Below are 27936 nucleotides of genomic sequence, written 5' to 3'. Positions count from 1 at the left end.
AGTGTGAGAGTATGTGTGTGTGTGTGTGCTTACCAATTACCCAAGTAATCAATTGTTATGTTGATATATGTGTGCTCTTGTACGTTCTAAATAGCTGTGTTTTACTGTGTCTATTGTTATATATATTTTCATGCTTCTTATGTTAGTCGATATCCAGCTATGTATAGCTAACCCATCTATAACCATACACATATACATATATTTTAATACATATATTTAATATAAATTGCTACTTTATCCATATGTATGTGTCCAAATAACCGTATGTATGTCTATAGACAATTGCACCTAATGATGCAGAAGCACACAGACCACAACTACTATTTACTAGTATAAGCAATCATCCTCAATGGAATTGACAACACAAAAACAACGGTTCCATTAAGGTATAGTAAGTTAGTTTAAGTTTTGTTGTAAGCTCAGCTTAGTTGCATGTCGGATTAATTTAAATTTTCACTTAAACGCAACATAGCCAATACCATATTGGATGTTGGGATATTTACGTGTGTTAAACTAATGAAGTATCTATCACAGCAAAAAAGCTGTGGTTTATGCTCTAAGGCTTATGGCTAGAACAGTTATTTGTTGTTTTTATGTTTGCTGAGAAGTCAATACAGAATTTTTATAAAATATATAATAGCATAAGTATAAATACATAGAATTAAGCTTCTCAAAAGTCTTTCATATGCAGGTACACATTTGTTACGACATAGTAGGTATTACCACAATTTATTTTGTTAGCTTTTTGCACAGTCAGCAAAAAAAAAACTGTTTGGTACAAAGTTTTTAGGCCACACTACTAAAGAAGCCAGATGAACTGAAACATTTTAAGCCATAACTTATATGCAGGCTAAAAGCTACATAAATGTCACAAGTCCCCAGGATCCAGCAAAGTATTAAAAAGCGCGTAGAGCTGCAAGTGAACTTTAGGGGAAATGGACCCAAATGAAGACAAATGTGACAGATGCACAAATTGTGGCTAAAATACTCATGACAGAGTTCTCAAGTTTATAATTTTTTGTTATCTCTAATTGTGCTGCAGTGGAGAGCTTACTTGGTGAAACGCTATTTCACGTCCGATTGACGCCAGGATTACGAAATGCGGCGAACAGCGAGCAGCCAAATGGAATTTAGATGTCCATAGTCAGTCAGGAACAAAAGGGCTTATAAGCGCGAAGCTCAGATTTCGGGCCAGCAGCAAAAACGAAAGTCCACACGTAGTGCCGGGCTTAATTTACACAGCATCCGGTGTTGATTACGCCGATATGGCCATGGAAACCACGAGAACTGCTGCTTGGCAGTTGCGAAGGCCGACGCAAGTTCCGTTCCATTGATAGGCATAAGATTCATATTGATTAGCCAAGTAGTCGGGGTACAGCCATGGGGAAATCAGTGTATAGAGAGAGTACTATAGATAGTGATGCTATCTTGGGGCCGTGGGCGTGGCCCTGCACACGCACACCGAGGCTGTCAACTTTATTTACTAATGAACTGGCACAGGGGCGATGTCAGGGTCGAGGTAGACGGCAGCAGCATAATAAATTTCATAGATATTCTATAAAACAAATTCACGCCAATTTCGCCAAGGCAGTTTTAAGCTTATCAATAGTCAGAGCACGTTTTGGCGTTTTGCTAGAGCAAACGTTTTGTGGAACATATTGCCGAATGACTTTCATTTGGTTTAATTTATTAATTCTCTTTCTTTTCGACTTGCTTCTCTGCTCCTGGCTAGCCTAATTTGTATGCGTCGGCAGCGCTGCTAATGTGCGGCCATCATTTAGATCAATAGCAAGACGACAAGGCTTATATACAGATACAGTTACAGTTGTAAATTCAGATACACACACACACACACACATAGCTACATTAAGTATGCATTGACCTTGTGTGTGTGTGTGTGTGTTGTTATTGTTTGATTTTTTTTCGACCCATCAACGCCTTCTGCACAATAATCTGACCAGCTTTGAATTTTTGTAATTTTATTTATGCTGATTTCAATGCGCCTTGTACGAATCTTAATCTGAAAGATGTTTAATTGAGATACTTCTTTCCTAACTGCTGGAATTAAACCGCTCGATAGCAGCCAGAAAGTCGTCAAGCGAACGTTCAGCTCGCCGAAAATAAAATACCCTTGCAGACATATACCATATCAATATTTATATATTTTCTTTGTTTCCCAAAAGTAAATGTGACAAAAAAAAAAAAAACATTTTTTAAGAATAACAATTCAGATTTAGAATAACAATTTCAGATTTCAGTTCCAAATTTCAGCCTACTCTGGCTACTTAATGAAATCAGAAAGACCTTCTGTGGTGCTTAACGCACTTCGAAATAAATTCATAATAAAGATTTCGAAGGACTTAAGAAGGCAGCGTAAAAAGCTTTCACATTAATTGCAATGTTATCTGGTAACTGCCGTAAACAGATTACAAAGCATGTGCAACTTGATATGTAAGTAAGTAGCAGGGAAAAGCGGCCTTCGCAGGCCTCGCTAAAATGAGATTGACAGCGGTTGTGGTTTAGCCAACCGAAGCGAAGAAATTTCTCTTTTTCTTTCTTTTTTGTCGGGTCAGTTCTGAAACAGACCAACATAAATTTTAATAATGCCTGGCAATGATTTTATTTATTTGTTTCAGGCGCCAAGGCCAAGCGAGAGTCCGTGGCTATAATCCAAAGGCTGCCAAATCTTTCACTTTCAAATATTAAAATGTACGTCGGAATTTAAATGTAAAAAAAAGATTGAGCATGGTGAAGGCTATGCACAAACTGATAACTGAGATCCAATGAAAACTTGCTTTGATTTGATTAGTAAATTGAATATTGATAAATAAAAAAAAGAACCAAAGTCCTTTTCCAAGCGAAATAATTTGTCATTGGTCTTTTGATTGCTGGTATAAATGTTTGGGGTAACGTTTTGAATACAAGCGAACTGAAGTGTTTTTTCCTCAACGCAATTAGAAACTAATTTGGATTCGATTACAATTTCTGGTTTGTGGCTAAGCAGTTACCAATGTCGGGAATGTGGCAACTGTTGCTCCAATTAGTCGAATTGCGGAGGCTTTCATGGTTGTTGCTGTGGCAGCGTTTGCACGTCAGATAGAGCTGGCCACAATCTCTCAAGCCTGAATGCGCACCAGCTGGGCTATGCCCATGGACTTGTCCATGCTTAGCCGACATTACAACGGCCGCTAATCGGAGCACAAATTCCACTTAAATGCCGCAACAATAGCATGTAAGCTGACCACGCCCACACGCTATGAGCACGCCCACGAACAGGTGTAGTGCTCGCCAATTAAATGCACACTTTAACCGCAAAATCACAATCGCCATGATTTAAAGTATGTGTGTTTGTGAGTGTGTGTTTATATATATTCATATATATACATGGATTTGTGTGCTTGTGCCGCACAAATTGCGTATAAGTCACGTTGACCGCAAAAGTACGCCAAATGACTGCAAACAGTTTGTAACTCAAAATATCTATGCAAATAGCGTACAAAATGTTTGTACAACAGTTTTTGAGTACAAAAAATAAAAGTAATTGCATTTTATTGCAATACAAGAGATGGAAATACACAATATATATATATATATATATATATGTATATATATATATATCTGAAGTCCTCTTGTTTCAGGCTTCAAACCACACAATTTTTATGCTGCTGATTTACATATAATGTGTGCGCCAACATGCAAATAGATACAGATATTGTATCCAGCAGATTTCATTTTTGCTGACAGGCAGTGCAGACAGTTGAAATGCCGCTTACACCAAAATATATATGGGGCTAGCCCGTACATTACACAAATATATATGCTATACTTTTTGGTTATTAGTTATTAAAATTAGTCTGACATTTATTGCAAAATCTAAATATGCTATTTTGGCAAACACGAGCAGATAACATATTTCTCATAATTGGGAATTGCTTTGTATAAATCTATATAGCTTGCATATGTAAATAAATAAATATAAGAACATAAAGTCCAATTTAAATATTAAAAGTTAGGATCTGAAATCGAAAAGAAAATTATTATTAGGTTAAGTACCGTGTTGCATAGCTTATAAAAACTTAGAAAATATCCATAAGTAGTAATATATACGTATACATTTACTATTTGAATAACACGGATCCCAACAACACAAACTTAAGACTTGAACCTAGCATATAGAATCCTGAGCTCTTCTATCCTAGCAACACTGAACAAATTACAACTTCCCTAGATCCCAAGTCTTACAGAGCCTGTTCCAAAGAAAAAACCCTTTTTTAACTAGACAACAAAAATCAAAGCGCAAATCAGATGAAACAAAAAAATTATAAAATATTAAATACAAAAAAAAATATTACAAAAAGAAAAACAAAATAATTCGAATAATATAACAAATAAAAGAAACTATACCAATTAAAAAAGTAACAAAAGAAAAAAAAGCGAAGAATAATACATAAACAATATTGTACAATAATTTAGCGCGGATGAGGGATTCGATGGCACGTATCACACCAACATTGTGGTCAAACATAACGGCAGTTGTCTGTACGTGCCCCCTGGTATCTTCAAGAGCACATGCAAGATAGACATCACGTGGTTCCCATTTGATGACCAACATTGCGAAATGAAATTCGGTAGTTGGACTTACGATGGAAATCAGGTAAAGTGTTTAGTACACAGTTACAAGTACAATCAAGTACAGTATACAACCACAAGAGCTAACAGTACTCGGTACAGTGCAGTGCAGCAAACATCACACAGATCACATTCACAGAGGTCACAATCACGCTTATTGCTAACACACACAAAAAAAAACATATACAAACTAACACACGCACAAAACTCGTGCACATGCACAAAAAGCAGTCGGTTATAAATGGGCAGAATATTAAAAGGGAGCTGACTACTAAGGATAGGGATATATAGCGACTGAGGTGCGACCTTAAAAAAAAAGAAAGAAACTCAAGAGTGCGGAAGCTCGTTCTGATTTCGTTTATGCTTTTCCAAAATCTATCTCTATCTCAATCTATCTTCAAGTTTATTTTATATCCCTCACGTCGAACAATTCTTTGCGTTTTTGCGAATTACAAAACCAAACTGTCAAAGAGTGCTCGAGCACTCGAAATGCGGTTCAGTGTGTTGGCTAAAATGTTCAATCAGACATTGAATATTTTAGGCCAAGACTATAGAAACAGTTACTATAACAATATAATATGCCTATTGTGTTCTGCCAGCTGTGCTCGCTTGTAATTGTAAGCGTTAGCCAACACTGGACAGCGCACAATTAAGCTTTTATAGGAACGGAATCATGTGTGAGACCCTTGAAATTTTTCGCCTATATGGCAGCACTGAAAAATTTCAGTTTCAACTATTTTGCATGTTAGCAGGCCAAACCACGCCCAAAAAATATAATATTATCAAATCGAAGAATTTTGGACGTATGTAAAGACTCTTAATGGAAGTCAAACAAAAAAGAAAACAAAAATTTTCAGTAAAGTTTAATTTTATTTCCACGTTTCTTTGCACTAAAAACGCAATTTCAGTACTTAATAACTAAGTATATAACGAAAAAAAAAAAACACAAATCAAAAATACAAAATAAAGATCTTTCTTTTGCTCGCTATCTCTTTCGCTCGTACACCTGAAACACATGCTCTTTATGTACATAAATGTTGTTTCAACGTGGCTTTAAGTAAATTCTCTAACTTATTATTAAATCAAACTAAAACTGTTACATTTCTTTTTCTCCAAATATTGAAAAAAAAACCGAAAATAAAACTCAAAACAATTACCAACCAAACATTCCAAAATTAAACAATAAAATTCGTTTGTCGACAAAAATGGCTAACTAATTTTTTTCCAAAAAAAAAAAAAAAACACATCGAAATACAAAAAATTGTTGAAAAATAAAACAGTTGGATTTGGTTTTGAATTCCGAAGATGGAGGGGATCTTTCCGATTTCATAACAAATGGCGAGTGGTACTTGCTTGGTTAGTAAAAATCATCATAAACCTAATGTTTATTTCACTAACTGTTTTTTTAACGTTGTCACGTGTAAATGTCTATTTAAATCATTAACCAACCTAATTAACTGTAATTCTAATTACTATCATTTACTCTATAATTTTTGTGTAAATATGGAATATTTTGTAGAAAATGTTTAGCTTGTCGCTTTATCAAAATTGCTTCATAGATCTTTTCATTTGCTGCCTCTTCAAATAAATTATAATTTTCGTACAATATATGTAGATTATTTAAATATATGATGAAAAAACCAAATGATTTGTACATATGTGTCTATTGTGTCAGTGTCATTCAACATTGTTCGTTCATATTGTACTAATCGTGAATTTTATCGTTCAGCCATGCCCGGAAAGAAGAATACCATAGTCTACCAGTGCTGCCCAGAACCATATGTCGATATCACCTTTACTATACAAATACGTCGACGTACTTTATATTATTTTTTCAATTTAATTGTGCCATGCGTGCTAATATCATCAATGGCCCTGCTGGGCTTCACATTGCCGCCGGATTCGGGCGAAAAATTAACACTGGGTGAGTATGCAAGTTGCACAAAATCGAGATGTAAAGGAAAAAAAAAACCAAAGAAAAACTTAACAACACTGATTGCCCCCCAATGACCAGATATATTTGATAAAAACCAATTTTTGCAAGTTTTTCAGCGTGCGGTAAATGTGCTACAAATCAAATTCGATATCATTCACTTAGTTAGGGCATAAATATATATTTTTGTGAGGTAAAGCAGCGGTAGCGAAATGAGGCTTAGCTGGATTTAACCATATAATTACCTATATAATAAAACTCTTAAACTAAATTTAAAATATATATATTGTACGCTGCTTTTAAAGATAGTTTAGACTAAAAAAAATGCATGTTTTCTTTCTCCAGTATTTCTAAAAATGAAGTAGACTTAAAATAAAATTGAACGAGTGTTGCTTTTTGCTAAAGTTGATCCTAAATACTATAATCAAATATGCAACTGCCCCAACAGGCAACACTCTTAACATGCTAACTAAAAGTTGTAGACCAACAACAAAAATTGTAAAGCTCCCTTAAAAGTAAAGACCTATAAAAAGAAATACAAAAACCCAACCAATCCAAAAAAAAAGAAAAAGCTTTAAACTAAAGACTTAAATGAGTTAACGAACAATTTGCCACAAATATATATTTTTAATAATATTTCTTACTTTTTATCTTTAAATTTTCAGTCATTTAGTTTTTTATTTAAATATTTTTTATATACGTATTTATTGTATCTCTTGTTCCAGGCGTAACTATACTACTATCATTAACAGTATTTCTAAACCTTGTTGCTGAGTCAATGCCGACAACGTCGGATGCTGTTCCTCTTATAGGTACACACACACGCTATTTATTTAAATAATTGTTTACAAAAAAAAAACGTTACCCAAAAATAACAAAAAATAATACAAGAAAAGAAGCTACCATATCCTAACAAATGCAGTACGAATCGAAAGATGTGCTGTGCCTAAATGCTGTTTTAGTTATCATTAGTTTTACTACAGTAGTGCAATGAAAACAATACGATAACAAGAAAACCAAACCAAAAAAAAAACTAACTTGAAAACAAATCCGAAACAAAAAAAAATACCAATTATTTAGATCTTAAATTCTACTACACTTCAAAACTCACACACACACATTGAATGGTACGGAGAATGAAATCTGCTATATACCATCTTATTCTATACGTATGTTTGCAAATAGATAATACTTTATCTTCCGGACTTTTAACTGTGCCACATAACAAATATTTCAGTTTCAGCCAGCTAAAACTTCTCTTCCTGCCGGAACTTTTGGATAGACCTTTGCAATAGCCAATACCAAAACTGAACACAAGCAACACACCTAAAAAAAACACATCCAAATTAAAAACGAAACCTTCACTGAACTGTCTAACTATCTCGCTCGCTCACTCTCTGTCTATATCTGTCTAACAAATGTAAAGTAACAAAATGCAGCTGCAGCAAGTTTTCTTCATCTTCTTCTCACTCTTTAACTAGCTAGCTGAAAACTTTCCAAATATGTTTACTGTTCTTATCTCGTACTTTGATCTTAACCCTAATTTTATTTCTTATCACAATCCTTTGCTCAGCTGATCGATGTAGTCTAGAAACATATGCGCGGCAAAAGCTCTGACATAATTGGTATTTGACAACACTGAAATACGCACCGAAAACACTCACGAGTCACGAGTCACGAGTCACAAATCACGAACCACGATACACGAACCACAAAACGCCAACCTGAACCAGACATGTACCACATTTCACAATCGAATCGCAACAAGTTTTTTATTTTCCATTTGCTGTTTATACAAAAACAAAAAACGTATGTTAATCCTGTTGCCCACTTAGTTTTATCAGTTCGTGTTGTTTCTGTCGGTTTGTATGTTTTCTAAACGTGTTTGCCGCTTTAGCTGATATTTGTTTTATATACGACATCATTTGTTAAACTCTTCAGTTCCTTCTATGTTTTTTAGCCTGATGAAATTTAATTTGGAAATAAAATAAATACCTTAATTAACTAAATCAAAGCCAAACCGCTCATCATGTATATAAGCTTCTCTAAATGAGTAGTGTATCATACATATTATCATATTGTGCAGATCGCATTTATTGCCTGAACAATTGAATCATCAACTAAATATAAAGCCTAGCAGCCTATAAAAGTAGACGAAACGCAACTAAACGCAATATTCATATATACTCGTTAAATGTTTACTAAATATAAAGCTAAATTGTATATAGACAAACTATGAAAAATCCAACGAACAACCTTTTTTCGCTACCAAATATAAAACTAACCAACAAAACTGCCCACAAATAAGCCAAACAGTCAGATCAAATCAATAACAAAATAATAAATCGAACAAATTTTTGTTTCATTTTGACAAAGTCTACAGCTAAGGTCAAGAAAAAAGAACACTATCCGATGGATTACGGAGAAAAACAAAATAATAAAAAAATATATATATTTTCAAAATTTCAAATATCTATCTTGAATTTTGGATAATTTTTTTAATCTTCACAGCATGTGTAATTTCGATATAAAGAATTAAAAGTAATCCAACAAACTTTTGTGAAACACAAATTTGCTACCCAGAGCATCTAACTACAAATAGAATATAGTGTTCCTATTTTAATGGCCTGCTCTGTGACAGTCGAACCAAAAATTAGAAAATAGAACATAGCACTCGCATTTGCCTGACGGCAATAACTAAATACAACAAAAACAAGTACAAATAGTAGCTCAGTTAATTTGATAAAGTTCACCAGTTCCATTGACAATATGTAAAAATAGTCATATTGATATTTTATGATTTTGTATGCATAAAACAATAACGCATATCAATTATTAAAGCAACAACACGCAAAGTATACATTGGTAAAGGTTTGTATTTGAAGGCAAAATATGAAAAACGAGAAAAATCGTAGCCAAATGTCATTTTGATACTTGGTAAAGTAGAGAGGAACAAAAACAGCTAGGCAAATAACAAAACATATATATGTATCTATGACAAATACAAACATACAAACATCTATATTAATATTTAGCCTAAGAAATAAAAACAACATTTGTATGCATTGTAGATTTTTGGTAGGTATACGAGTATTATATTTAAATTGAAATACTTATAAGCAGTAAACAGCCAGTATACAAATTTGCCGAAACGAAAGAAAAAAAGATACATACACACACACACACACAACAACAACAACTACTGTAAATAAAACACACTCTTTTGAACTGACGTAAGTACAAGCACACACCAACAGCAATCACAGCCACAAGAATATAGCAGAACTATAAACGCCAAAAAACGACAAGAATAAACTGAAAGCGCATGCAAAACAAACCAGAGGTTAAGAGGCCAAAAAATCATTGCTCAACTGAGTCTTAGCCAACAACCACAAGACACTAACTTACTCATTCACTCAATCTCTCACTCTTTCGCTCTCTCTCTCTCTCTCTCTCCCTCTATTTCGCAACCTGTCTCGTTTTGGCAAGAACTCTTCGTACTTGCACCATAAGAAAACAATATTTTCACCACACCCCAAAACTAACCACAAAACACCTCCTAAAAAAAATTAACTAAGTAAAAATATTTCTCTCTTAAAAAACACTATAAAAAAAACAATAGAAAATATATATGCCCTAAAAAAGCTCATACTTATGCATCCGTAAATTCCCGACTTATAAACAGAAGCCCGCAACCCGCTAAATGAACTCAACTAAACTGAAACTAAAAAATTTAAAAAAAAATAGACTCAGCGCAACATTTGAACTTGCATTTATGCAGATCCATTTGACCAGATGGTAGACTTGCAACTCCACATAATATCGTATCGCCAATCATGCGTTCATATTATGTCATGTATACGAAATATAACTATATATACATACATATATAACCCTATCAACCCTCAACTTCCAACAACGACCCAAACAGCGCTAACGAACAAATCCAGATAATTTGCATGCAGTGCGCAACAATTTTTCAAGTATTTCCCACTTGTCCGACATTTAACCGGGTTCGCACGTAGAAAATTAAATGAGCCGCATGTTGGGCACTGCGTGCTTTCGTGAGCGTGGCAAATTGGCACGAAACGCTCAACACATTGCCAAGACTTGCGCCCTAGTTCGAAGTGCAGTTCAATTTACAAATTCTGCTCATTTAAGTAACGACAAAAACTTGCCACTTGTCACTTGGTAACTTCACTTCTTTGCCTCTCTCTCTTGACGCAATTTAATGGGTAAAAGTTGTTAGGATGTGCACCTTACACCACCATTAAGCTTTTGAAAAGTTGAACAAACCACAAAAAAGAATGAAAAATGAAAGCATTAGTTTACTCAGAATGTTGTGAGAATTTGTGCCAAAATGTTTAGTGCTGGTATCAGCGTACAAAAGTCGATGAACTCCTAAGAACGGGGTAACTATAATTGAAAATCTGTAATAAACACTGCTTCTGGGCACACATATTTACAAAGGAAAGAAGTTAAAAAGAATCATAGAAAATACTTTAGTTTTTGATCGAAATATTTGTTAATTAGATTGTGTAATAGTCTCATCCTGTTAAGATTGGCTATTTATTACTAATATACTAAATCCGACTTATGATCGTAAGTTCAGTCTGTATGTCGTCTGATAAAAGTATATTTATATTAATTAATTTTATTAAAAAATTAATTGTCGATCATCTGTAACAACAAACGTCCGGATGAGTTAAGGCTTAGCAAATACAAGCGAAGCTAATCTCTATGAAAGTAGTAATTTCTACTAAATTCTGTACAATTTAGTTGCATTTTGTCTTTCCAAATTTTCACAACATTTAACTTTGAGAAAGCTTACCACCCCAATTTGGCATTATTTATATATTGTGCGTATTGTTATACATATAACCCCAGACAAACATTTCCACAGATTACGAAATGCTTGAGTTCAGACCTAGCTCCTTTAATATACCGACCACGGCCCCACCCTGATTTTGAGTTTCATGTTGACTTCAAAGCATAAACAAAGCATATACTCATTTACTTGCAAGCACACATCGTTGAGATTCAGGTTGAAATCAAAGCAACCCACTAAGAGTACATACAAATAGCGCAAATTTGGTCAGTCAAAATAAAAACAATAGCAACCACAACGAGTACAACACTAAATACTATACAAACGCAGCTGCGCATCGAAAAACATAACTACAATATTCAGAAAACTTTCGCTATCTCAACAACTTGAACACGAATTACTACAACAACCACAAGAGCAACAACAAACACTACAACTACAACTACAACAACTTATGAAATGCCCTTGAATATGTCTGCTTTTAAGTTTCATTTATGTCACAACAACTACACACATACGTTTTCTAATTTATAATTTCTTGTGTCATTATTTCAATTGTATTTTATCAAACGAAATTCTTTTGTTTCAGGAGTTACAATTCTTCTATCGCTCACAGTGTTTCTCAACCTTGTAGCTGAGACATTGCCCCAAGTATCTGATGCAATCCCCTTGTTAGGTAGCGATTGCATTTAAAAAAAAACATAAAAATGCAAATATATATTCAAATTTGTCAAAAAAAAAAAAAAAAAAAAAACCAAAAAAAAAAACATTAATTAACAAATTACTTAATATGATTTATATATACGTACATATATATATATATATCTATATATATTCATAAATATTATTGTTATTGTTGTTATATATATATATCTATTATGATTACTCACACACATTGCTAAATTGTTCGCATATATAATCCTTAATTAAAACCAAAACCAAAAAAAAAAAAATCAAATCTTAACTTAAATAAAGTATTAGCCTAACAAAAAACCAAAGTCAACAGAAAGTGCCAAAAGTTGTTAAATGTTAATTGTGTACTTCGTACTATGTTTACTAATTACAACAAGTTTTAAACTACTAACTAAACTAAACCAACTTAACTATCTCTCTCTCTCTCTCTCTCTCGTTCTAAAATTGAGCTTTAAATACTCTATATATATATGATAATGACGTCGTTTCTTAGTTGATCATATTATTATGTTGCTATCTCTCTCTCTCTCTCTCTCTTTTATAAAACACTCCGTCTCTTTCTCTCTCGCTCTTCTCTTCTTCAATATTATCCATTCGTCAAAATTCTCGGTAGACATACCAAAGATCAGTGCAACGGCACTGCCTTCCCTTTGCAATAACAAAACAATTAGCAACGTCAAACAGAACCAGAAATCTTTTAAATGCTATCGTTATCTACTTACCCACACTTCTGATCTATAAAATCCTAACTCAACTTTCTCTTTAACTTCTTCACTTGTCATTGGTACGCGGCTGACATACTATTAACCAATACTCTTCTATATATAGTAGCTATTAATCAGCACATAACTAATCAAATACATGCGCCAATGATTCCAATTCACTTCAATATACATTATACTCAAATTTCCTGAATCAAGTTGGTGTTGTTTTCACTTTTAATGATGCAATAGAACTATCGCAATAAGAATTAACTTATCTAAAGTTATTCTAGTTATTCTAATCAAAATATTAATTTTCAACCAATTCTGTCCGATTTTTACTAATTTGAATTATGAAAAAGTATATTTCAGTCCGTTTCAGATATTTTTTAAAGTATTATAAATATATATATTTTATCTTACCTTTATCATGACTTATAAAAAAAAATAAAGAATCAGTGAAAAAAAAATAATAATATTATGAATCAAGTTTTTCAGATTTACAAATAATGACATTAAGTATATTTATAAAACGATTCCCTGAAACACGTTTAAAAGAAGTTCCCAACAAATTTTAAAAGTAATCATTTAATTACTCACTTTGAACACTTAATAAAAACCCTGTGCAATTTATAAAATATCTCAAAAAAATGTATTTTCCAATATATCTGAAACCCCCTTTTCAACAGGTTATATTGCATTACAAAAATAAACACACCACATAAAAAAAGCTTCGTATCGTAAATGTTCTACAAATATATATTCCAACTTCTTGATAAACAAACTCTAAATATATTTAATTGAGTACACACTTATGTACTTATTTCCACTTCACAATTATGTAACTCCTCTTAGCCAAAAAAAAAATGTAATTACAAAAGATACTTATGAGACAGATTTCAATGCAAGTTAGTTTGGGAAAATACTTGTGAAATATTGTGAAATGTGTTTTTACAAATAAATGCCGACAATTATCGTCGCTAACGTCGCCGATCGATGAAGATGAAAGAAAGAAAGATATATTATTCCTTATGGTATTATTTAACTATTTTTGCTAATAGCTTTGATTTGTACTTATTTCATATTTGATTTGTCTCACTCGCTCTCACTCACTCATGCCACCTCACCTTGTTTTAATAGCATCACCATATGATATATATATATATGTACACCCACTGCTCCACCGTTCCACCTAATTCCACTCGATTCAAAGAGAATGAGCTACAAAAAGTTTCACCGCAACAAATACACAGAAAACCCAAACTCGAACAAAATCCATTCGCTAATTTTTGAACTAGATTCCATACAAGTTGATTATATTTTTTTTGATGCTATACTTGCTTTATTTGTCCTTACACCTTTTTGACCCATTTCTCGGAATGATATTTTTTGCTCGAGAACCTTTTTGACCAATTTTAAATAATAAGACTTTACACACAAGAACAGGCTGAAAAAAATATCATTTCGTTAAAAAATCAAGAGTTCCGTTTGGTTTGTGCAGAATGGGTCAAAAATTTGTAACTCTGCATTCGCTTGCTGTTCCCTTTTTTTGATTGCTAACCCATAAGATTGACGCAGGCTTAGAGACCTGCTCAAACTGAATGCACTGCCATAACAAAACGCTATAATAACAAATAAACAATAAACAATCAACAAAACTTAACTTAAAAAAAACACTGTATGTAATTATAGTATATATACTATGTACTTACATATTATCACTTGAGCCTAGCAAATGCACCCACAAGGCATTGTTTACAAATACAAAAGCATTCCATTACAGAAGCAAGAAACTAAAAAGGTTCAGCCAAAAAATATCATTTAGTAAATAGAAGTGTTGCCTGACACGAGCTGTAAATAGATCAAAGAGGATCTTTAAAGTTGCTAAAAATTTCTTTCTCTTTGAAAAGAACGAAACCTCGGTTTCACAATATCCAATATATAATTGTAATATCTCAGGTAATTTCCATAGCATTCTGATTATTTTTTATACAAATAGATCTAGAGTTAATGGATGATCTATAAGTGTTATACACAGCTCCTGTCAGCAGACCTCTCAATCTTTTCTCTGTCTCCCCTCTCTGTCTTTCTATCTCTCTCCTACTGCTATACCTATAAAATCGCTTGATAAGTAACCTACACACAACTTTTTGGCAGCTAATCCAACGTATAAACCCATAACTACAAAACATATAGTACCGCATAGATCGGTCTTCAAACTCCCAAATCTGTGGTGTCCTCTGATTTTTCCAATTTTGCTATAAATACCAAAAATTGTTTTCGAACCGAATATTTGCAGGTGTTACAATTCTGCTGTCGCAAACAGTTTTCTCTTTACTGGTCGGCAATGTCATAACAAAGACGAGCGAGGCCGTACCGCTGCTAGGTACTAGTACAAACACACTCTTAATTAATTTAACTGTTATGCTTTATCATTTGAAAAAAAAAACATACAATAAAAAAATACAACTTCGACAAATTCTTAGAGTTCTTTACAAAAAAAAATACAAACTCTCTCTCTCTTTTAGCTGCTAACAAAATATAAAAAAAAAAAAACGAATGTAGCAAACGAAAAGTTATCATATTTAAAAAATCAGCTGGCTAAAATTAAAAATCAAAAATTATTATATCTTGTACAAAATTTAAAAATTAGTACGACTGCAGTCCGCTCTGCAGGGCGTTAAAAGTAGGTAAAAAAAAAACTGAGCATAAGCTCAAATTAATGAGCATGAAGTACAACTCCAAAGGATAACAGATACAAATGCAAAATGTTTCTGGCTGCCGTAGCTTAACCCAAACAAACTACCTCCCCAAAAACATCCATATCAAATGCTTCTTTAGACTTTGGCTGAACCTCTTTTTACTATATATTCTCTTGTTAAGTGGAATGCTCAGCAAAAAATAAGAGTAAACAAAAAAGCAACTACAGCGTTCCCACGGAAAACCGTAACTATCAAACACATATGTAGTTGGATTCGGCACGCCGAATAGTAAATATCCTTGCAGACTAATTTAATCTTAACTTAACCTACGAACAACTAAGCACATGAAAAATATTTAAATTATGAGTTTTTGATTTTTATTTTCAATAGATTAAAAAGAATGTGATGTTATACCTTTAATACAAAATAACTCAAATAACTAATCTGATTAATTCTGACTTACATACTTATGCAAAAATAATTTGTCTAACATCACTTGAATTATTAATAAAAGATCATAAATGTTTTTTTTCGTACTGTTACAAATATTGGGAAACTTTCATAGAACCACTGCAAGGATATTTTCCACTCTATAATATTCTCTTTAATTCCAAACCAGCTAACTACTCCATATAAGACGCTTCTGAGGGTGCTTTGCTTTAGTTGCTTGCCACAACCTACATTTGAAATCTCCTTCTGAAAACTAAATACATATACAGCACACGTATGCAAGCTATGCTTTAAGTAATACTAAATATATATCTACATACAAATATGTTGTATAAATCGAAACGTTCGAAATTCCTCACATCCAAGTATCAAAAGCTGACTAAGTTATTGACTAAATTGTTGTAAATCGTAAGCCGTAAAGCGCCTTAAACCAAATATTACAATTTTTACTTAAAAACCAAATATTAAATAAATACAGTAAGCATACCATAAACAACCTTCCTTCGATAATCCAATGACAAACATACAAATAAAACTTAAAACATTAATACAAAAATAAATATAAAAAAAACTACAACTTGTTTACCAGAGCAATTAAATCAACATAAACTCAGATCTTACTTGTAAAAATAAAAGAATGGCTTCAATTTTATTTGTGCATGAATTTTCTTTTGAAATAACCTTGTAATATATATATATATATTTTTTTTTTAAGGACAGTCAAGCAGTCAAAATTAATAAATGGGTTTGGATTTGTGAATCATAAATCTAATAATAATTTAAACAGCTTATTACACTTGTAAATTTACACTTTCGGATAGCAATGAATTTTCATATTTTTCTAAAAATATATAATCTACAAAAGAATAGTAAAATATAACATAAGAATTTTTGAAAATCATATCTGAAAAATCATTTACATTTTAAAATATTATAAAATCATGTTTCTATAATAAACATACTATTTTTATGCATACGTTATCGTTTTGACTACTTGACTGACTTTTATATCCACAACTTATTCAATTTAATTAAATTATGCATGGTTACCACATAAAATATAAACCGACATAAATGCATGTTAAAGCATGTTGTAAACGTGAAACATTTAAAATAGGAAATCGAGCGCATGTGTGAATACCCAGTAAAATCATGTAGTATCGGGTGCATGCGATAAATCACAGCAATTGATTACCATGAATTAAACACAGTAAACTTGATCACTCTCGAATTCTCAAACCTACTATTTATCATGATTTCAAACTAACTAACGTAATGTTAATGCTATTTTTACTGTACATTATCATTTCTAAAGCTTCTGTTCTTAGTGTTGCGTATACTTGCTTGGGCCAATTGAACTAAAAACTAATATCGAGAACATTTTTCTCTTTTTGTTTGTTATTCGCCGATACAAAAAATATCAACAAATTTTAGGTACATATTTCAATTGTATCATGTTCATGGTTGCATCGTCTGTGGTGCTCACGGTTGTGGTGCTTAACTATCATCATCGCACAGCGGATATACATGAGATGCCACCGTGGGTAAGTGCCAAGAAATCCTACAGAAAATTTTGACGTAACGACTTTGGTTTTGATTTTGTCTCTAATGGTATAATATAATACAATATATGCTGACACATAGTTTTGAATTAATTTTGAATCCCAAAATTAAACACTTAAATACATATCTGGATGTTTTATTATTTTTTAGATTAAATCCGTTTTTCTACAATGGCTGCCCTGGATACTGCGCATGGGTCGACCTGGTCGCAAGATCACGCGCAAATCAATATTATTAAGCAATCGCATGAAAGAGCTGGAATTGAAGGAACGTTCCTCCAAATCCTTATTAGCCAATGTCCTCGATATCGATGACGATTTCCGTCATACAATATCAGGGTCACAAACCGCCATCGGTTCGTCAGCGTAAGTATTCAGCTTATAAGGAAACACTTTATTCTTTTTTAAAATTGAACATTTTCTTATCGATATTGCAGTAGCTTTGGCCGACCCACAACGGTGGAGGAGCATCATACTGCAATCGGCTGCAATCACAAAGATTTACACTTAATTCTTAAAGAATTGCAATTTATTACGGCGCGCATGCGCAAAGCAGACGACGAAGCGGAATTAATAAGTGATTGGAAGTTCGCTGCAATGGTTGTGGATAGGTGAGTTACAGAATAAAACGAATATCTGATTACAAAAACTTGAATATAACCCTAAAATGTATTATTCAAAAAACATTAACTTAGAATAAATTGCATATATATCGACTTTAATTTGACATTAACCAACTTGTAGATAACTTCACTCCCACAAAATCAGATATACGTTTTTCAAATATATCGATACCAATCTTGTTTTGTGCTTAATACCTATTCTAGAAATTAAAGCCAATAATTTGGTGCTTTCATTAAAAAATGTAAAGTGGAATATTTTGAAAAAAAAAAAACACAAATTAATATTTATATGACATATTTACATTAGAAATTATTGCTGCTGGCTCAACGATGGGAATCTTCATGCAACGCGCTGCCACATATTAAACAGACACATATGTCTAGTCACCAACTAACTAGCACAGTGCCTGCAAACAGTGTGGTTACTAAGCGCACCTCACGCTGTACCAAATCAAACAATTAAGCCAACAGTCGCATGGCCACACAACTTCCGGTTGTTTGCATAGCATAATAACACTCGCACACATATGCACTACATGTGGCATTAATATATAAAAATGGCGGCATGTGACGCCATTTTGTCTTATATGTATATGGCGTATAACAATGTTAGTACAACTAATACTATATCGAATTTCTCTATTTCTACTTCACAGATTTTGTTTAATTGTTTTTACCCTCTTTACGATTATTGCAACGGTAACCGTGCTGCTCTCAGCTCCGCACATAATCGTGCAATAAGGCCGCTCAATTTAGACACGTTAAGCTTCACACAAACAAACATCCACACACACACACACATACACACACACATATATATATATATGTATACCTGAGTATATTGTATATGAAGACATGCCTAGTTTAAGTTCTTTTTTCAAAACAAAAACTAGCGAAACTGCTTCAAAGGAAGAAAAAAAATAAAAGGAATGAAATTGTTAATTACATTTTTAAGTCAAAGTATAAGAAGAAAATGAAGCAAATATTAAAATAGACAAAAGAAAAATCGATACACAACAGCATTTCACATGTGAAATGGAAAATTTAAATTACACAATTCGTAAGTGTACCAAAATAAATATTTTATGAAAGTAAAAGTTAAAAAAAAACAAAGCAAAAATTACTGCCGTACAACAAAAAACCGAATAAATAAGAAGTAAAACCAAATTGTCTAAGTCAAAAGATAAGAAACAAAAAAATATTAATAAAAAAACAAAATGAAAGTTACCAAGTAAAGAACAAGACACAAAACAAATATACAACATTTGCATAGTAATAGCAATAAAAATACAGAAAGACGTTTCAAAAAAGGACAAAAAGGATTTTGCAATTATGTACATGCATATATGCAAATTTGTGTGTATATGTATTCGTATGTACAATGACGAAACTTATCAGTTAATCATGCTCTGTTGTTTTAATTTATGTATGTAAGCACACACACACACACAGACACACACATAGAGGGAAGCGAATACATTATATGTATGTATATAAGAGAGATTGTTCCTATGAGACATTAGATATGTATTTAAAAAGCGCACACACGCACACACACACACACACGAAGCCACTCAATTGAGAAATGCAAATAACAAGGGACAGGAACCATTTTATTCATAGGCCAGTATTGCAGATTCTGAAATGGATTTTACCAACCTTTTTTCATACATTTTGTATGAGTTTAAGTTAGTTTTCAACTTGTGTTTACATCACGTGGACCAAAGGAATATTTCTTAAGTACAATTTTTATATTTTCATGGCTTTAACATTTAAAAAGTATTTTATTTATAATTTAATAAAATTTCCTAATTCTGATTTTTATATTTCGTCTCTATTTATAAAGTAGTTTATCTATAATTTAACAATAGTTATTTAAATATAAAACCATACTAAATATAATTGAAAAGAGTTTCATAGTTTTTATTTCAATAATTTTAATTTATTTTAGTATAATGAAATATGTAAGTATTTCCCTTAAATGTCATCTATTCTGTTATTACTTGAAAATGTATCCAAATGTGTTATTAAAATATTACAGTTTGATGTTTAACAACTTATTGTTTAAAACAAATGTAAGTTAGAACGTTTTATATGAATTGTTATATTTAAAAGACTTTACAGCTCATTTTATTTAGTTTATTAAAACAATATTAGTTTTTGCTGAGCGTGTGCAACATTTGGTGTGGTAGGATAGCATTCTAGGTGGGCATAAATGGTAACAAACTGACACATAATAATGGATATAATTATATATACATATTAATATATAGTACCATATAACTAATTTTTAAAACGCGCATACAAACAAATGAAAAAAGAAAACAAACAGAAGAAATACTTTGAGAATACGTTCATTGAACAAGCTGTTTTTAGAAAATTTATTGTTGAAATATTGTAGCAAATTGAGGGAATACTAAAAACCGAAAACCAAATGCAAGTTATAGTCACCAATTAAATGAAATACAAAATTAGTCAAATAAAAAGAAAACCAAACTAGTAATATGAAAAATTGAAAACCAAATAAAAATAAATAAAAAAACAGGTGTATATATATTTTATGACACATATATCACCGCATATACTCGTAAACATACAGATATATTTTTAATAAAACGGGAAACAAGCAACAACTAAGAAAATTAGCAAATTCAGCCAAAAATCACAAAAACAAAGAAAGTCAAAACAACCAACCCAATAACTACAAGAACAACACAATTTTGTTGGAAATTTTCACAACCTACGTATGATTTCAATTCGAATTTTCATTTACACTTCCGATTTGTATCCTATAATGAGCCGACAAAATTTTGAATTCTATTGCAAAAGCGAAACAGTGATATTTACGGTAAAACGCTCCCAGATTGTATAACTTTTCAAAGACCCACCTATGAAACCTTTTAGCGTACATCTTTTCTACACACAAAACCAAACAAAAACAATGAAAAACCTACCTCCTACCTTGTTATAACAAAGCACATAATAAAATTATCTCGTGAACACTGCCGTGTAACTCGCACATACTCGCTAAATCCCACAATACTATCTCCTGTCAGTTTTTCTCTATTTCCCATGTCTGTCTTTGAAATTTCTAACAGAATTGTGCCAGCATCCCATTTGAATGCCAGACACACACCTACCTCTCCTATTAAATAGTGCTTCAAGTATCAGCTAGTTAATATCACACAAAAACCAAAATTCTTTGAAATATCCATAAGAGTGCTAAACTAATTCTCTGAAAAAAAAAATCTAAAGCTTATACGACTATCTCTACAGGGCCCTCATTTTTGGATGTTTAATTGGATTTGATATAATGTAATTTATTGCTTACGCTAATTACGCGTAATCCTACCGATAACTGGTCTGTCCCCCTAAAGGTTGTTTAGAGAACTATTTGAAAACCTATTTTTATTTCTAATTAGACATATTAGTTTTGTTTATGCAATTCGCGCAATTAGCAATGATATTCAATTGGAATCGGAAGCGTATGGCCTAGTTTGTGGCTATTTGAGATCGTATTTGATTTTTTACATAATTAATTTAGTGCTTTTCTTCGAGCAACTAGACGCATAATTAGAACTACTATGTACTTATACGTGTATGAATGTCTTTTTGATAAAAAGAAGCTATTTTAAAAAGCAAAACCATTTTCTACACTCTTTAAAAGAATGAAGTCTACATGTATGTATTATAATACTATAGCATTAAATAGGCGATTTAACAAAAAAAAAAAAAAAAGAAAAGAAAAGAAAAAGCAAAAAGAATCTATATCATAAGCGTCCTACATTAGGAGAGGGCAACTAAAAAAAAACGAATTTAACATTACAGCAAAAGAAAGTAATACGTTTAAACGTTTAAACAACACAAAGAAAAATAAAATCGTCTCACAGTGGCAAATTGTCATAAAACAATATTTTATCATTTGCTAAACAAAAAATAAAAACTCTACTTACTAATCCTTCTGATCAGAGTTACACTAAATGCTAAAGTTAATTAAACAAAATGTTGGCACACACACACATACACAATACAAAAACACACAGATTCGTCTTATTCAATAAAAATCAGCTCGAAAAATTTAAGAAACAGCCATTTCCGTTTTACTTTGGTTTTCTTGCATGTCTATGCAGCTGAAAGCATACAAAATAAAAACTAAAGTCTCAATAGTGCTTAACAAACAATGATCGGTTCACATTTTAAAAGATATATTGAATATTAGCATTTAAATAAATACAAAAACTAGGCTAAAAACTGCAAATGTTGAGCACCAAAACTCACCAAAACCAAACCAAACCAAACGAAAACCGTTAAATAAATCCCAACGCCCATCAAAAGTATCCCTGAAAAAAAAAAAAACCAAAACCAAAAACTACCAATTCAATTTAAATAGCTATTTGCATAATTAATAATAAATCGTTACTGCAAATTGTGTAAACTTCACAATGAAAAGAAACCCAATTTATGCATGTAAAGATTAAAAAAGACGCAAAATTAGAAAAAAAATTAATAAAAAGTCTGTTGTCAATAAGTATTATTGACAGACAAATAACTTTCGTCACATTGACGATAATAATTAATTATAAGCGAAATCGGAATTAAATGATTTAAATAATAAATTAACTTTAAAAATCGAGAGAAATGATTGCGACAAAAATAAAATACAAAAAAAAACTGAATAAAATTTATTTTGAAAAGAGAAAAAAAAAGAGTTTTTAATGTTGTTATTCATATAACTTTGGGATATCTTAAAATGCAATTTGAATTCTGGCAATCTGTTCGATTTTGGTATCGATATTTTTTCTAAGGAAGCTCGACTCATTCTGCGATATCGTAATCAAACATTGATGCAGCCCTGGTACAACAGCTGTTCAATCAAAGCCAAGAACCCAAACAATATTTTTAAATTAGCGACAATTATTGAAAATAAAATGAACATAGATTTGCGGAAATTATGCCGCATTTGTTTCGTGGATAATGCCGAAATAGACATTACCCATCACAAGGTGCTGGCTGCCGGACAAACAAACGACGCCGACATCGAGGAGGAGCACACAATATGCGAAATAATGCAGGCCATGCTTGTAAGTAAAAATATGGCCAATATTTAAATGAATATACTCTCATCTCACACGATTTTGGGCCACAGCACATCTCGATGGATCTGACATCGGAGCTGCCCATGATATGCCATGCCTGTCTGGACGAGTGCCTCACACACTATTCGTACTTCAGCAAGTTGATGATTGCCAATCGCCAACTGCGCCAGTTGTACAACGAGGCTCAATTGGAGAGGGAACAGGTTGTAGAGGAGGAGCAACGAGAGGTAGAGCAAGATGTGGAGGAGGAGGAGATGCTCGACATTCACCTGATAGAAGTAGCTGGTGACGAATTGCAGCAGCCGCAGCAACAGTTTGTGGATCTGTGCACAGAGGAGCAGCCAGCGCGTCCCTCACAGCGATTAGCCAACGAAGATTCACTGATCGTATCTGAATTTCTGCCAGCCACTGAGCTAGACGAGCACGAGCAATCCGAAATGGATCAAAATCTGATGCAATTTCCCAGCTACGAGCTGCGCACTTTGGATTATGCCGCCGTTGAGCTGAAGCACGACAATCTGGACGAGTACAACGAAACGAACCGTTTGCTGAACACCGAGCCCAGCGGCAGTCAGGCCATCTACAAGTGCAAATACTGTCCACTTGCCTATGCCTCCCAGCAGTTCCTCAAGACGCACGTGCGCCGCTCGCACGTGTGCAAGTATTGCACCACGGCCTTTGTCAAGGCGAAGGATCTTAATGCCCACATTCGGGACAAGCATGCGAATAGCCATCAGTGTGTCGTCTGCCAAAACAGCTTCAGCACCAGCAGTAATCTGCGCGCCCATCTCAAACGCATGCATGGTGTCCAGCTGCCCGCTCAAGTAGCCCTCCTCGACTATCGGCCCGCACGGCGAGAGGATTGCGAAAATGCGCCCAAGTAAATTTAGTTTTTAGTAAACTCGACTTTAATGTGTTTTAATTGGCCAGAACAAATGGGATTTGTCTCTTACTAGTTCGCCCTGCTGCCTGTCCACGCCATCAATATACATGGGCGTGAACTCTCTGTATGCAATGCAGACGCGTCTCTCCGACACATCCTCGCGCAGCACAGCATGCTCGAACTGAAAGCGTGCGGGTCCATAAAGCACTATCAGCGAGAGGCTAAAAATAATACATAATAATCTTTAGCTAATTGCTCCAATAACATAACATTGTAGTCATTACATCCCCATTTGGAGGCATTTTACTTACTTTGGCATGGGAATACGCAGCACTTTACCCTCGTAAGTCGCCAGCTGCTGGGGATTTAAGAGCGGCTCCAGCAGTTTCTCTTCGTATTGCGGCACCAGATCTAGATTATATTTGCCCGACTGCTGCTGCTGCTCGTATAGATTCAAGGTGAGCACCGCATCACCCAGACAGTTGACCGTAACAACGCGTTCGCCCCAAATCCAGCAGTCGTCGACATGCGGATCTATGCTGGCACCTTTACTGGGATCGTACTCCAGCGAGCACTGTTCGATTGTCTGGAAATTGTGCAGCAGCGGCACCGATTCAAAGCGCTCCTGCACATACTGTGTGCTAATGGGGAATCCTTCGAAGGCGCCCACTTGCAGGCGGCGCTTCTTAAAGTTCGTCTTGGGGCCGTAGTTTTGTTTGCGGCGACCGCTTTGTGAAATGACCCAGGGCAAATTATCCAGGTCGGACATAAGCTGTACCCCCTCGGTACTTGATAGAAATTTCTCCTGCACCAATATACCAGGCAGGGGCAGACTTTCAGCCCCATTGTGCGCTGGATGCGCCGCTTGCACCGCCTTCGTATCCCATCCGGCGAAGAGTCTTTTGCATTGTGTGCAATATGACCAGGCGTCTAGTTGTTGAAATTGCTGTTGGAGCGATGGTTTCTCAATTTCATAGTCCTTCTCACAGGTCAGGCAAGTACGGACGCCTTTGCAGCCACAAGGCCGCAACGTATTCATTATAAAAACAGCAACTCAAAAAATTTGTATTTTAAGTTAGACTCAGGCAAAATCTTCAGGCGCTGTAATTTGTACACATTGAAAATCAGCTGCTCCTTTACTCAAGTTGGCAGCTCTGTCATGTGTCCCATACACGTTACGACTGCTTGTTGCGGTTCTGTCATATCTGTTAACAACTCAGTTGCACTTGTGACGTCAAACATTGCGTCCTTGTATGGAAAATATATTAGTTTATGTGCAATCACTAAAATTAGATAAAGTTGATTAGCATTTGTTATTATTAGTTTACATACTGATTTGTATGTTGGTATGTCACTCAACGATGCTATCGCTCGCACGTCCAACTGGATTGTATCGTGAGTGTGACCAGCGTTATTGTTTTGGCGCGTTTTGATGCTTGCACATCTTGTGAAATTTGTTTAATAAATATTGAATATTTCCACGCACCGCAAAATGAATGATTCTTGTAAGTTGTTGATATATAGAGCTTTAAGGCTTGTGTAATAATGTGATTTTCTCTCTTCAAAGTTGGTGATTTCAATGCCACACAAACGGCCACAGCCGGCGCCACAAAGGAATCCTCTGGCGAGGTAAACTAAATTTTAAATACGATTTTTTCGGTCCCCAAAGCAATATTTTCATTTGTTTCGTTGTGCAGGGCATTATTTCATTGCTGGTCAAACAGATTCTTGATTCGCCCGAGGGCAATTTCAAGATGTTCGATGTCGCCTACGCTTTGGTCTGCGCCGTTGGAATTGTGCGCAATATTGAGACGTCATCGACGAAGATTACTTATTCTATAGAGGATCACAGTGGTCGCATCGATGCACACTACTGGCTGGAAGAGGGCGATGCCATCAAGTCACCCGATGTTATGCTCAATAACTATGTGAAAATCTATGGTTCCGTGCGTTCGCAGGCGGGTCAAAAAGTTCTGATGGTCTTCAAGCTGTTAAATGTGCTCGATCCCAACGAGGTGTGCACCCACGTGCTGGAAGCGCTCCATTCGCGCTACAAGGCTGAGGAGTACAATCACAAAGGTGACGGAGGTCCGAGCAACCAACTGATGCCCAATGTGACGGCCAGTCAAAGTAATGCCATTGTCGCCGGTCTGGACAGCAAGCAGCTGGCTGTCTTCCAGGCCATCAAGAGCAACTGCTCTGAGGAGGGCATTCATCGGCGCGAACTGAGCGCAAAGTTCTCGCACATCAGCCAGTCCGAGATGACGTGAGTTCTCTTAAGGGATCTATATACAATTTTCTATTGAATTGTGTTTAATGCTTTATATTTTGCAGAAATATTTTGGACTTTATGATATCCGAGGGGCATATTTATTCCAGTATCGATCCGGATCATTTCATATGCACCATGTAGTTATTAAATATTCTATTCTATGTCTTGGATATAAATATACGTAAGAGATAATGAAGTATTTTATTCACGCTGCACTATATTTATTCTATACATTTTGAAATCAAATGGAAAACGATTTGAATTGAATTATTAGATTTATAAAGTATGTATTTTCTTTTTTGCATAACCGTGAAAAAATATAGAACTGCTCAGCTCATAAGGACAACTCAATCTTCCTCCTCCCAGTCTAGCATAAACTATACCTTCTGTAAGTTCAACAAGAGAGAACTTTGCAGTTTGGCGTAACCGACTGCGAAATACTTTGATACCATAAGTCAGCCCAGCACATAACAACTAGCAAAGACAGGGTGGGTGTAGAAATACTGTCCAAGTTTGCATTTCAAATTGCGATCGATATAAGCTAGTAACGTTTCTTCAAAGTTTGATGACTGTAGCTCTTAAACTGCGGGAGATATGCGATTTTGAAAATGTTGGGAGAGGGAGTGGGCGTGGCCGAAAAAATTATAAGAGAAGTTTCCTAGTAATCTTCCTTCCAAGTTTGGTAAATTCAGCTCTTAAATTACTTGGCTTTTGAAAAGTTTGGAGTTCGATCTTAGTAATCTACATTCCAAGTTAAGTAACTGTAGCTCGTAAAGTGCGGAAGATATGGGCTTTTATCGTTTTTAGGGGCGGAAGTGATCCAAAATTGTTTTCCCGTATTTTGGAAGGGTGCTACTACTCAAATTTGGTGACTAGCTTACAAATTGTGTGCGAAATATGGTCTTATCGATTTACACTAACAGGTGTATCGGTTCAGGGAGGCGGAGTGGGCGTGGACATCCAATTTTTTATCGATCCCTTAGGAGAGTTACCAGTAAGATACTTTTAAAATTTGGTGATTACCAGCAAATCACCTTACAAGTTTGGTCACTCTATCTTCAAAATTGTGGGAGATATGCAGATTTATCGAATTACACTTCCCGAAATATCGACTTTGGCGATTATGGGCGCAGCTGTGAGCGGGGCCATGCAAATTTGTTATCGGTTCTTAAAGCCGGTTACCAATAATATAAATACCAAATTTACTCTAACTCAACAACTGCGGAAGATATAACCATTTCAAATTTGTAGGGATGGGAGCCTGGGGACGGTGGAAGTGGGCGTGCCGATCTTTGAAGGACATCACCAACAACCCACCAACCAAATTTGGTGGCGTTGGCCTTAAAATTGTGAGAGATATGTGGCTTTATCGATGAATATCGATTATTTCGATTTCCTAGCCCCCTGGTGAACATAACACTCACATTTGTAGACTTTGTCTGACGCAGGCACAGACCATAGTTTCAGTTTATACTGACGGACAGACAGGGCATTGGACAAAACGAATATAATATGACATCTTCGGTATCAAAGTATAAAAAATGAACTATTCGGCAACAAGGGC

At 34.2% G+C, this 27936-nt stretch overlaps 4 protein-coding genes across 5 annotated transcripts in view; 3 read left to right on the top strand and 1 right to left on the bottom strand.

The window, feature by feature from the left end:
• Positions 1-18930, top strand: part of LOC6566896 (neuronal acetylcholine receptor subunit alpha-7) — an 82638-nt gene extending 63708 nt beyond the window's left edge. Inside the window, exons 5-13 of one of the 2 annotated variants that reach the window (XM_043214558.1) lie at positions 4474-4654; positions 5910-5985; positions 6359-6553; positions 7288-7374; positions 15084-15170; positions 17371-17480; positions 17650-17864; positions 17936-18109; positions 18778-18930. In XM_043214558.1, the coding sequence (XP_043070493.1) occupies positions 4474-4654; positions 5910-5985; positions 6359-6553; positions 7288-7374; positions 15084-15170; positions 17371-17480; positions 17650-17864; positions 17936-18109; positions 18778-18862 (1210 nt within the window). In that variant the 3' untranslated portion in view covers positions 18863-18930. Of the gene's footprint in view, positions 1-4473; positions 4655-5909; positions 5986-6358; positions 6554-7287; positions 7375-15083; positions 15171-17370; positions 17481-17649; positions 17865-17935; positions 18110-18777 lie in introns of those variants that run through there. The other variant, XM_032739429.1, reaches the window with a different exon arrangement.
• Positions 18931-22957: 4027 nt separating this feature from the next.
• On the top strand, positions 22958-24123 carry LOC6566895 (zinc finger protein 236). The gene is made up of 2 exons (XM_001993428.2): positions 22958-23202; positions 23268-24123. The coding sequence occupies exons 1-2, from the start codon at positions 22966-22968 to the stop codon at positions 24099-24101; spliced, it is 1071 nt and encodes a 356-aa protein (XP_001993464.2). The 5' UTR covers positions 22958-22965; the 3' UTR covers positions 24102-24123.
• LOC6566894 (alpha-ketoglutarate-dependent dioxygenase alkB homolog 4) lies at positions 24099-25233 on the bottom strand. The gene is made up of 2 exons (XM_001993427.2): positions 24412-25233; positions 24099-24321 (listed from the first exon to the last, which is right to left on the bottom strand). Exons 1-2 carry the CDS (start codon positions 25137-25139, stop codon positions 24126-24128), a joined length of 924 nt encoding a protein of 307 aa, XP_001993463.1. The 5' UTR covers positions 25140-25233; the 3' UTR covers positions 24099-24125.
• A 264-nt stretch (positions 25234-25497) lies between these two features.
• Positions 25498-26590, top strand: LOC6566893 (replication protein A 32 kDa subunit). Its single transcript, XM_001993426.2, has 4 exons — positions 25498-25605; positions 25668-25729; positions 25798-26366; positions 26435-26590. Exons 1-4 carry the CDS (start codon positions 25593-25595, stop codon positions 26511-26513), a joined length of 723 nt encoding a protein of 240 aa, XP_001993462.1. The 5' UTR covers positions 25498-25592; the 3' UTR covers positions 26514-26590.
• Positions 26591-27936: the final 1346 nt, after the last annotated feature.

This window comes from Drosophila grimshawi, unplaced genomic scaffold, assembly GCF_018153295.1.
Source record: "Drosophila grimshawi isolate 15287-2541.00 unplaced genomic scaffold, ASM1815329v1 contig_1377, whole genome shotgun sequence".
Classification (NCBI taxonomy): domain Eukaryota; kingdom Metazoa; phylum Arthropoda; class Insecta; order Diptera; family Drosophilidae; genus Drosophila; species Drosophila grimshawi.
This window is presented reverse-complemented; position numbering and strand designations above follow the sequence as displayed.